The sequence below is a fragment of the Galendromus occidentalis genome, unplaced genomic scaffold (genome assembly GCF_000255335.2).
Source record: "Galendromus occidentalis unplaced genomic scaffold, Mocc_1.1 scf7180000077504, whole genome shotgun sequence".
NCBI classification, from domain to species: domain Eukaryota; kingdom Metazoa; phylum Arthropoda; class Arachnida; order Mesostigmata; family Phytoseiidae; genus Galendromus; species Galendromus occidentalis.
Genome location: NW_003805492.1, coordinates 703,793 through 713,814, shown reverse-complemented (window position 1 = coordinate 713,814; position 10,022 = coordinate 703,793). Strand labels below are relative to the sequence as shown.

The 10,022-nt window shown below is 51.2% G+C and overlaps 4 protein-coding genes across 4 annotated transcripts in view; 2 read left to right on the top strand and 2 right to left on the bottom strand.

The window, feature by feature from the left end:
- The window catches only part of wal (electron transfer flavoprotein subunit alpha wal), a 1,642-nt gene extending 485 nt beyond the window's left edge, over positions 1–1,157 (top strand). Inside the window, exons 2-3 of the mRNA XM_003746861.2 lie at positions 115–808; positions 921–1,157. Coding sequence (XP_003746909.1) covers positions 115–808; positions 921–1,066 — 840 coding nt within the window. The 3' untranslated portion in view covers positions 1,067–1,157. The remainder of the gene's footprint in view (positions 1–114; positions 809–920) is intronic.
- Positions 1,158–1,295: 138 nt separating this feature from the next.
- On the bottom strand, positions 1,296–2,544 carry mRpL24 (mitochondrial ribosomal protein L24). The gene is made up of 3 exons (XM_003746822.1): positions 2,213–2,544; positions 1,730–2,047; positions 1,296–1,595 (listed from the first exon to the last, which is right to left on the bottom strand). The coding sequence occupies exons 1-3, from the start codon at positions 2,345–2,347 to the stop codon at positions 1,296–1,298; spliced, it is 753 nt and encodes a 250-aa protein (XP_003746870.1). The 5' UTR covers positions 2,348–2,544.
- Positions 2,545–4,244: 1,700 nt separating this feature from the next.
- Pcmt (Protein-L-isoaspartate (D-aspartate) O-methyltransferase) lies at positions 4,245–6,464 on the top strand. The gene is made up of 7 exons (XM_003746860.2): positions 4,245–4,447; positions 4,819–4,871; positions 4,987–5,080; positions 5,188–5,330; positions 5,456–5,681; positions 5,773–5,891; positions 5,984–6,464. The coding sequence occupies exons 2-7, from the start codon at positions 4,833–4,835 to the stop codon at positions 6,131–6,133; spliced, it is 771 nt and encodes a 256-aa protein (XP_003746908.1). The 5' UTR covers positions 4,245–4,447; positions 4,819–4,832; the 3' UTR covers positions 6,134–6,464.
- Positions 6,465–6,642: 178 nt separating this feature from the next.
- On the bottom strand, positions 6,643–10,022 carry dpa (disc proliferation abnormal). Its single transcript, XM_018640841.1, has 5 exons — positions 9,915–10,022; positions 9,667–9,722; positions 9,302–9,553; positions 8,884–9,173; positions 6,643–8,765 (listed from the first exon to the last, which is right to left on the bottom strand). The coding sequence occupies exons 2-5, from the start codon at positions 9,707–9,709 to the stop codon at positions 6,792–6,794; spliced, it is 2,559 nt and encodes an 852-aa protein (XP_018496357.1). The 5' UTR covers positions 9,710–9,722; positions 9,915–10,022; the 3' UTR covers positions 6,643–6,791.

The following is a 10,022-nucleotide window of genomic DNA, read 5'->3' as shown; positions in this document are numbered from 1 at the left end:
AAAGGTTAGTCGGATGTGCTGAGAGAAATCGTGAAGCCCTTTAAATCCGAGGACGTGCTCCCAACTAGTCCCAGCTCGAAAGAAGCCTCAGAGATTTTTCTTTCCGATTCCCAGGACGTTTCTGGTGTCGCTTCAGAAGCCGGAAAAGCCGACGGAGTCAAGAAGCTTTTGGTCGCCGATGACGCGTCTCTGGATGGACTTCTGCCCGAAAGAGTTGCTCCGGTCATTTTGGCGTCACAAAAACAATTCAACTTCACACACATCGTCGGTCCATCGACGGCTTTCGCGAAGAACGTTCTTCCGCGAGTCGCTGCGAAACTCGACGTTTCCCCGATATCCGACGTGCTGGATATCAAGTCCGAGGACACGTTCGTTCGACCCATCTATGCCGGCAACGCAATCCAGACCCTGCAGACCTCGGACGCGGTGAAGATCCTCACCGTACGAGCGAGTTCGTTCGATGCCGTTGGGACAAGCGGAAGCGCGACTCCTGAATCGGCACCGAAGGCTGAAGGTGTCAAGCTGGACATTTCCACGTACGTCAAGTCCGAGATTAGTAAGTCGGAGAGACCCGACCTTTCGTCAGCTAAAAAAGTAATCTCCGGCGGACGCGGTATGAAGTCCGGCGACAATTTCAAAATGCTGTACGACCTCGCCGATAAACTCGGAGCGGCTGTGGGGGCGTCACGTGCGGCAGTCGACGCGGGCTTCGTGTCGAACGACCTCCAGGTCGGCCAGACAGGGAAAATCGTAGCGCCCGACCTCTACGTCGCCATCGGAATCTCGGGAGCAATTCAACATCTCGCGGGTAAGCATATCGTTCGAAATCGAGCAGCAATCCTCTAATTATTCCCGGTGGCGCAGCTCTCTTTCTCGGGCTTCCGGTTTCTAGAGGTGACTCATTGGAAATTTCCCAACAGGTATGAAGGACTCGAAGACGATCGTGGCCATCAACAAAGACGCAGAAGCACCGATTTTCCAAGTCGCTGATATCGGTTTGGTTGCCGACCTCTTCCAGGCTGTTCCCGAAATGCTGGAGAAAATTGACAAGTTCAAGTCAAAGTGAACGCAATTGTTTGCACTTGGTTGAGAAGGCCGGGAGAGATATTTTGATGATGGGTATATCTATGCTGTGACTTTAAATAAAATTTTTTGTAGGACTTCTCTCTCTTGATTGATATTAGGTCTCCCGGATGTCTCCGAAGATCTACCCTGATCCGTCCAAAGGAACAGATGGAAGGAATTCAGCGTCCGAAAAGCTCGATATTTATTGCCTAGGTATCCGCATCCATGATCTAATACCAGTAGAACTCCGCGGGAATCCGATCGTCTTTGATGCCATGTTCCTCCATGATGTCCATTTCGAAAGTGGCTAGTTTCGGCAGGAAAGTAATTTTCACCAAGTCGGCGGCTGAAGTGTCCTTGGGTTGATTCTTATAGGTATTGCGGGTTTTGTAGTCGTACGTTTCCTCAGCGGTCAGAGGTATAGGGATCTCCCTCCCGCTACGGAGCGAAATGCGAACCCGTTCGTTGTTTTCCGTGTACCTCCATTGGGCCTTACAAGCTCTCTCGTCGGTTGGGTCGACCAGGGCGACCTGCGGAAAATCAAAACAAAATAGAATGTCGAAAGGATGTACCGCCTCTGACTCGGGTAGGTCCTTCAATGATCCTGTGGACGCGTCCAAATTCTCCAGTACTAGAAATGCCCTTAGGATTGTCCTCTCCTCACCTGCTCAAACATGACGAGAGGCTGCTCGATCACCTGAACAATCTTCTTCCCCTCAAAATTCTTGGAGATCTCGTGCTTACAGTTCAAACCGCTCACGCAGACCCAATTCCGCTCTTTGACAATGTAGTTGACGATTCCTTGTTTCCCTTTATCTTTCCCGACCAGGATTTGAACTCTGTCGCCTTTGAAGAATAATTCTGGTACCGGCTCGATGATTTGTGGTCTGTTCAGCTTCCCGGGTTCGTTGAACTTCTTGAAGCCGTCGGTCCACGGTCGATCCAGGCCGTACACGAAATCAGAATCGGGCCGTTTGATCACCTTCGGAAATCAACATCGAGATGAGAAAGTTCTGAGTACCGTAGAACCTATACGATATCAAGCAGAGGATGCGTCCCCCAAGGATTCATATGAGCGAGCGTCCACTGAAATAATTGCAAATCTCGCTCGTGACTATGTATAGATGGACGGAGCAGGAGAACTCACCGCTCTCCTGTATTGCCGCCCCACAGGAGTCTTATATTCGATTTCTTCCATGGACCTCTTGATGTATCTCTCCGGGAAATTCGACCAACTCTTCGGGAGTTTCGGCGTCGCGAAGAGAACTCTCGTAAGCCGCATTTTCCGATCAGGTCAGGGAGGAGATCGTATCAGGTTCCCGGGTATCAGATAGCTTAAGAGGGGCCGGTCACAGCTCGCAAACTCCGCAGCATCCGTGAGGGAGTTCGAGAGATTTCGGATACAGACCTCCGGACGAATGGTTTGCCTTTCAACTTTCACCACGCACCACACTCTGCGCCGAAACGTTCTGTTGACATAGTAGCAGACGCTCTCCACCGAGGAATCAACAATGTTTGAATCGGGGGCTCATATGTGAATGTCAGGTAGTTCCTCGTTCAGATTTCCTCGGAGCCCCGGAGTTCCTTCGACGATTTTTCCGGGTTCCACGCTCGGATTTCTAAGGGTTGCGTAGGTTCGATTTCTCGACTTTGGTTCCAATCACAGTTGATGACTTAACATTTCGTCATTTTTCTTCCATAGCTTTCTGTGCCGGTGGGCCCGTGTCTGATGAAACTGATTTCCGTATAGCGGGAAGTTGTGCTGGGGCTCGGGACACACTAACTAAAATTCAAGGGGCGGAAGGTATTCCACAAGGGGTTCCTTGTGAAGAGTGAGGACTGAGAAGGGTTTCATAAGAGCGAAAGTTTGCGAACCACAGTTCTAGGGTCTGGAGTCTGGAGTTCTGGAACTCTAGATGTGGGGACCAGCACCACCTGGGGGTCTCGGCTGCCGTCCTCGGGGGTTTTGGCAGGTCGGTGAGGATAGGATGCGGTGGTTCTATGGGAAATACATTCGACATAGCGTACAGGAATCGACCACAAGTAGCGCGTCGGAGTTTCTCGTTATACTGGAAGGGCTTATGCGATGAAGAACAGGAAAATATCATTCGTCTGGCGAAGCCACCGAATAGTACTTTGGAAATGACTTCACGAGGGGTCCCGTGCCTAGTCGAGGACTTCGGGGAGGAGGGGGGGCAGCAGCGTATTGAGGCGGTTCTTTCTACGGAGCTCTCAGGGGCGGCATTTCGGGGTTCTGCATTAAAAAAAAACGGAGTGTTCTCGAGAAAAAACATCTGCCGGAGGGCGGAATTTTTGTCGAGCACGTTGAAAAAACTGAAAATTTCGAATCACTGCCCCGGGCGGCACTCCAGCTCGCTACGCCACTGGGGTGTCACCGCGCCGAGCAGAAATCCGGAATCTTAGAGTATTTTGGGGCGTACTACAACCCTTTCTCCCCTTCAAAGAACATGTAGAGAGAGTGTGGGAGACTTACTCGCATAGAGGCACCCCGGTACCGATTCAATAAATCTGTCCATTTTGCTTCATGGCTTCCCCCTCGACCTTCCGGAGAGAGACGAACCGGGTAGCAACTTATCGGATGGAAGAACGGCAATCTGGGATTGGACCCGATGCCTGGGGTGGAGGTTGCCTCCGTTGAATTTTCCGACGAGTTGGAGCTCTAATGCGCTTCTCGTGTGCTACCTAATCCGAGGTGGAGACTCGGAAGGTATTTGGAAGTATCAGAGCGCATAATTCCAAGGAAATCAGGAACCATAGAGTCGAGAAGGTCATGGAAACTAGCCTCCATAAAGGCCCCTGGCTCGCGGTCAGCAACCATGTATATATCCGAGCCTATATATATCAGCCCGCGTCCAGGAGCTTGGGTAATTTACAGCCACGGGCAGATACGTATGGTTTGCATTCAGCAAGCGGCGGATCTCTATGACTCTATGGAATATCGAGAGCCTGAGGAGTTCCCCGTTCGTATGACTGATTTCAGAATAACTTTGCCCCCTTGAGTACCCACTTAATAAATAATAATCTTTCCCCACGGAGAAACCCCGCTGTTCCCGAGGTGGGACTCCCTGTCACTGAGTCCGCGATTCGCGGGGAGATGAGTCGCTAGGCGCGCCGCCATTTTGTTTTGTGGGAAGGGCCGACCGCAGACCGAACCTGTGAGGGTACTGCGCGGCGGCTTCAACAACAACCAGCGAGAAATTTCGTCTCTTGGAGTCGGTGCGAAAGTCACGGTAGGGGTCGGCGCGTTACCCATCGCAATCGAACAGAAACAACTCGGGCTGTCATACGCAACCTAGAGAGCCCCGTGGATCCGGACCTCGCAGATACGATTGCCCGGCGAGCGGATCGATTCTTTAACAAGGTTCGTAGCGTAGACGTTCCGTCGTTCTCTCTTCGCGGTCGTTTTTCCGGAGTACCTCCAGGGCATTCCGCCGATCTCAGGTTTTCCGAGGGATCGTGGTGATAGGGCGGATCGATAGAGCTGGGTTTCCTATGAGCGTTTCGGGGAAAGATCGAGCTTTTGCCCATCTGAACAGCGATCAGCAGATCCATCAGCTGCTCGATCAGCTGATAGAAAATCCTCTCCACCCCGGCGGTCAGATGATAATTGATGATGAAGACGCTTAATCTATATCGCAAACTCCACGCCTCATCCCTCCCCATCCATGATCGGATGCTTCTTAAATTATGATAGAGCTTTCCTGAATCGTAAAAGATTGCGCGATACACCAGGTCGGCTTCTCACAATGGCGCTGATCAGGAGAGTCGAATCTCTGATCGACGGGGTAAGCTTACTTGGCTATAGGTACTTGGCTTTGCGAGGTATCACCCGAACTGGAGAAGAGGAAGCCTCTTGCCTATACGATTCGGAAATTCCACAATCCTGGATTTTTGCCGCAGTTGCTGAAGCAATACGCTCTCCCGATTCGACGGCGTGAAATGGCATGGCGATGTCACGGCAAGAACAACGATGAGCTGGTCAACAATTTATCAAGTGAGTGGAGGCTGCCCAGAGCTGTCACAAGTCAATAACAAGAGCTGGCGAAACTTTGGTTCTCGGTCGCATTCGATGAGCTCAATCGAGTGATTTTTCATGCTCAGGACACAATGTCCTCAAGACGGAACGCATCGCAAATGTCATGAGAAAAATCGACCGCGGAGATTTTGCTATGTGTACCGACACTGCGTACGATGATGCGCCGCAAGCGATCGGCTTCGCGGTGACAATAAGCGCCCCCCATATGGTAATGTCACACAGTATGTTATCGAGATATGGAGCATGACAGAAGACGTATAGTTTCCGTGATATCGAAGGTCGATAAGGATACAGTAGTGTGTATTTCGATTTTCAAAACCTCGTCTTCAACAGCATGCCTACGCTCTTGAAGCCCTGAGGGACCATTTGCCTGAAGGAGGTCGAGCCTTGGACATCGGGTCTGGGTCAGGATACCTCACGGCGTGTATGGCGGCGATGGTGGGACCCCGCGGGAGAGCCATTGGAGTGGATCACATTCCGCAATTAGTAGAAATGTCGGTCAAGAACGTCAAGAAGAAGAACAAGAAGATGCTGGAAACTGGTCAACTTCAGTTGTTTGGTGCGGTGTGCTATCTTTTTTCAGGCACCGATCAAATACTATGAGTTCCTCGCCGATCGGATCAATTGATCAAGTACTCGATCTGTTTCAGTTGGAGACGGCCGGGACGGTTATCCTGGGGAAGCTCCATACGATGCAATTCATGTCGGAGCGGCTGCTGAGGAGCTGCCGACGAAACTTGTCGATCAACTGAAGCCTGGAGGACGTTTGGTGGGTATTTCACAGGAGGTCAAAAAATATTTTTCCGCAGTGCGTGAATTTCCTCTGGATGCGTCTCATTCTCATGCTCTCGTATCCTGTAGGTTTGTCCTGTCGGCAAGGAATACGACGATCAGGTCCTACTGCTAGTTGATAAGAAAGCGGATGGTAGTCTGGTGAAAACCAAACTATTCGGGGTCAGATACGTGCCATTGACGGATCGTGAGAAGCAGTATCCTGGAAGAATCAGTTAGGTGTCGATTGCCAAGGGGATCGAGGAGCTCGAGTTGTTCAGATCGCTTGAGGATGAGCTCACATGACCCCGAGACTCGCTTTACCTTGTCGAATCGGTGGGCATCGTGGCAGAAGACCCCGAGCGGAGAGCTTTCGGAATTTGTCCCCGTAGCGTTGTTCACCCCAAGACCTTCAATGATAGGTACTCGAAAATGTTCCGGAGCGCTCTCCTCAACTGAATTTAGACTCTTGGTATTCATCGAGTCGGGGAGTAGTGTTCGCGCTCCTTGAGGAGATCTTGAGGAATTTTCTGTGAATGGTCGCCTTATGAAGCATATTTTCATTATGATTCCAGTTCGAGCCCTTCTACGTCGTCAGCGTCTCCGGGCGACGTCGAAGAAATGAAGTTGAGTGTAAATAAACCAAGGAAAATCGCTGTATGTACTCTTGATGGGTGGTCGTCATTGATGCTCAGCAGACCTCGAGATGCTCTCGGGTGACAGAATCCAACTTTCCAGACGGACGAGACTTTAATCCGTTCCTCGAACATGTCGTAATTTATTGTTCTGATAAAAACCAGTCCGAGAGACCGGAGTAATAAGCGAGATCTAGCCAATGAAACGAAAGATAATTGAAGTATATACACACAAGGCGGTCGTTCCCCGTATCTATTCAGGCTTAACAGATACGAATATTGGTTTTGCCTTGCATCATCAAGAATCCCTGATCTTGGAGTTCTTTCAGAACGTCTTCGAATAGTTCTCGCGTGATCTGATATTGGGAATTTTCCTTGAATTCCTGGAGAATTCTATTGAACTGATGGTTCTGCGCCGATTTCGACTCAAGGAGCTTCTTCAGAGCCGCGGCGATCTCGATCTTCCGCTGGCGTCCGGCATTCGACAGACCTGTGGAAATGATTCCGACGTCGATTTTACCAGTCGAGGGATCGACAGCGGACTGTTTCAACGCCTCTCGATGGAGCCGTTTGGCTTCTTCGACGTCTTCAGCCTCGACCTTATCGCTGAGTCGAGTTTTCGCGTGAGCCTCCGACAATCTGATGAGACTCTCCAGCTGTCTAGGGTAGGCAGAGACCTGTCCTTTCCGGTTGCCGATACGTCTCATATCCACGTATGCGTCGATGAGCATCTGACCCGCATCCTCGCCGATCTTCGGATGGCAAGTTGCCTTTGCGAAGGCAATGTATTCCTTCAGAGACTCCATGTCCAACTGTTGCTCTTGGCTTTGTTCGGGCGTCTTGTGGTAGAGCGACACCAAGTGTCGAGCCAGACGTCGGTCGAAGTTTGTGTCCTGGGGATCGAGCATCAAAAAGATCAAGTCGAATCTCGACAAGAGGGTCGGAGGAAGCTGGATATTCTCTATGATGGTCTTGTTCTTCGCCCACTGGGAATCGACCGGGTTCGCCGCCGCCAAAATAGAGGTACGAGCATTCAGTTGACAAATGATTCCGGCCTTGGCGATCGATAAGGTCTGTTGTTCCATGACTTCATGGAGGATCGAGCGAGTCGTGTCGCTCATTTTGTCGAACTCGTCGATGCAGCAAATGCCGTTGTCGGAAAGTACCAGGGCACCGGTCTGGAGCACCATCTGTCTCGTTTCAGGATCCTTGGTCACGTACGCTGTCAGACCGACCGCGCTCGACCCTTTCCCGGACGTGTACTGACCTCTGGGTACCAGATGGTGAACATACTGCAACAGCTGAGATTTAGAAGTACCGGGATCGCCACAGAGAAGGATGTTGAGCTCTGCTCTGAAGCTCGCCTTCCCATCGCCCGAGAAACTCTTTTTCGTGCCTCCGAACAGCTGCAGTAGGAGACCTTTCTTGATGTCTTCGTTCTCGTAGATTCCGGGAGCGATGGCGCGAGCCAAGCGATCGTAGACGTCCGGTTTCGAGGCCAGGTCCCTGAGCGCAGCAACTCTTTCCTCGGAGAGATTTATGCTGCCCTCCTGGGATTCATCGTGAAGTCGTTTGTTGTCCAATCGACGGAAATGCACCACGTCGATATGAGTCCTATAGACCGACCTCACCGATCTCTGCTTCGGGTTGGGGCGGACGGGCACGGCTCGATAAACGCCAGTGACGGTGACACGGTCTCCAGGCTGTACGGCGTCCACCAAGTCGGTGTGGGCGTACAGGCACACTGTATGAGGGGTTTGACCCGCGGGCATGTCTGCGGGATCCTCCTGTAGTTTGATCATCTGTTTGTCGATGAATGTGCAGCGGTTGTGCACCAGAGCGAAGCTGAACTTGGTCGAACAGTGACGGCAGGTGATCGGTTCCTGGATAACCCCTCGAACGATGTCGACGCTCTCGGTGAAGGAACAGACCGTGCATTTGAAGAAAGCACCGCGCATCTCGGGAATGATGTTCGACGCGCGGATGATCATGCCGGCAATCGTGACCAGCTGATCGATGTCTTCTGGATTAAGACAACGCATGCTTTTTGTGATTTCAGCGTTGTAGGGTCGAACCTGCACGACTGGCAGGTTGTGGTCCGGGTATATTTCGGTGAAAAGTTCCGTGAGAGCCATGTCCATCGTCGGGAGGACTTCCTGGGGATAGTGGACAAGCTGTCGGGCCAAGTCGGGTTCCGCGCTCCGGATGTGCTTAATGTTGACGTGTAGAAATTGTTCCTGCGAAATTCGTCGATAGTCAGCTACCGGTATCGGAGTTAGTTATGGTCAACATTGGTGCATCCGCAACGTCATGGAGTGATGAAATGGGTCGTTGCGGGAGACTGAGAGAACGAACCTCGAGAGTGTTGAGCTCAGCCATTTTCTGAAGGTAGTAAGGCTTGGATGGGTCAATACCTTCGAAAAGTTCATCACGTTCGAGATTTTCGTCGATGTACGTTTTCAAAAAGTTGCGGAACTTGGCTTTACAAACTGGAACGACAACATCCGTCCCCCAGACGACCATCTGCGGAACATCAGAAGACTGGTCAACCTCCATCTGATCCGCATGATCAGAACTGGGAGCGTTGACGCTGACTTGACGGAGGAAGCGATCATTGTGAATATCGCTCCGGGGTCGAATCGGTCCTATGAGAAGAGAATCCATCAATCGGTATTAAGACTCACGTCGAAGGTTCCTCCGACATGAATAGAATATTATTGACATCATCGTTTCTGCGCCGGCGCGGTGTCGTTTTCGACCGGCTTCCACGAACCTCTGCTTGATGGAGTCAGCGCCGAGCTCGGCGTGCCGTAATTCAGAGGTGAACTGAGGTCCAATTCAGTGAAGACTCCATTCCTCACAAAGGGCGAGGACGGTGGAATCACGTTCGGGGACAGCGGATTCGCGAGTTCTGATGATGGCGCATCGGATGGACCCGCTTGAGGTTCCAGTCTGCGCCTTGATGGAGTCCCTCGGGCCGGAGTCGTGCGCTGACGTGAGTTTGCGGGAGAGCGCGCGGACGACGCTGTCGTTTACAAGAAAATAAAATCGGTGAGTCTGGGTCGAATGGGGATACGCGCGATCAGGAGCATCATGCGTATGTCTCCAAAGGCTGCGGGAGCAATTTAGTTCACTCACGAGTCCGAGGTCCCTGACGTCCGGGTGCTCTTGGGGAAGACATGTTGTATCGAATTCTGCGAAGATAGAATAAGCATAAGTTTCCACGGGGGCGTTACTCATCTCTTTTCTCATTTAGAATCGCGATTGTTTGGCAGCAACTTTCGTCTCTGCCGTCGGCGAGATGTCCCTTTAATGTTTAAATGTCCTGCCCTAGATCATGAACATGCACAGATCGATACGTATAGAGTCGATACTCAGGAACTCACCGTTAAACAACACTTTTCGGTTTAAATTGACGGGTCGTTATTAAATCGCTCTGGCTATTGGTAAGCACTGGAGAAGCTGCTAGCATTAAGCGCCAAACGCCATTTTTC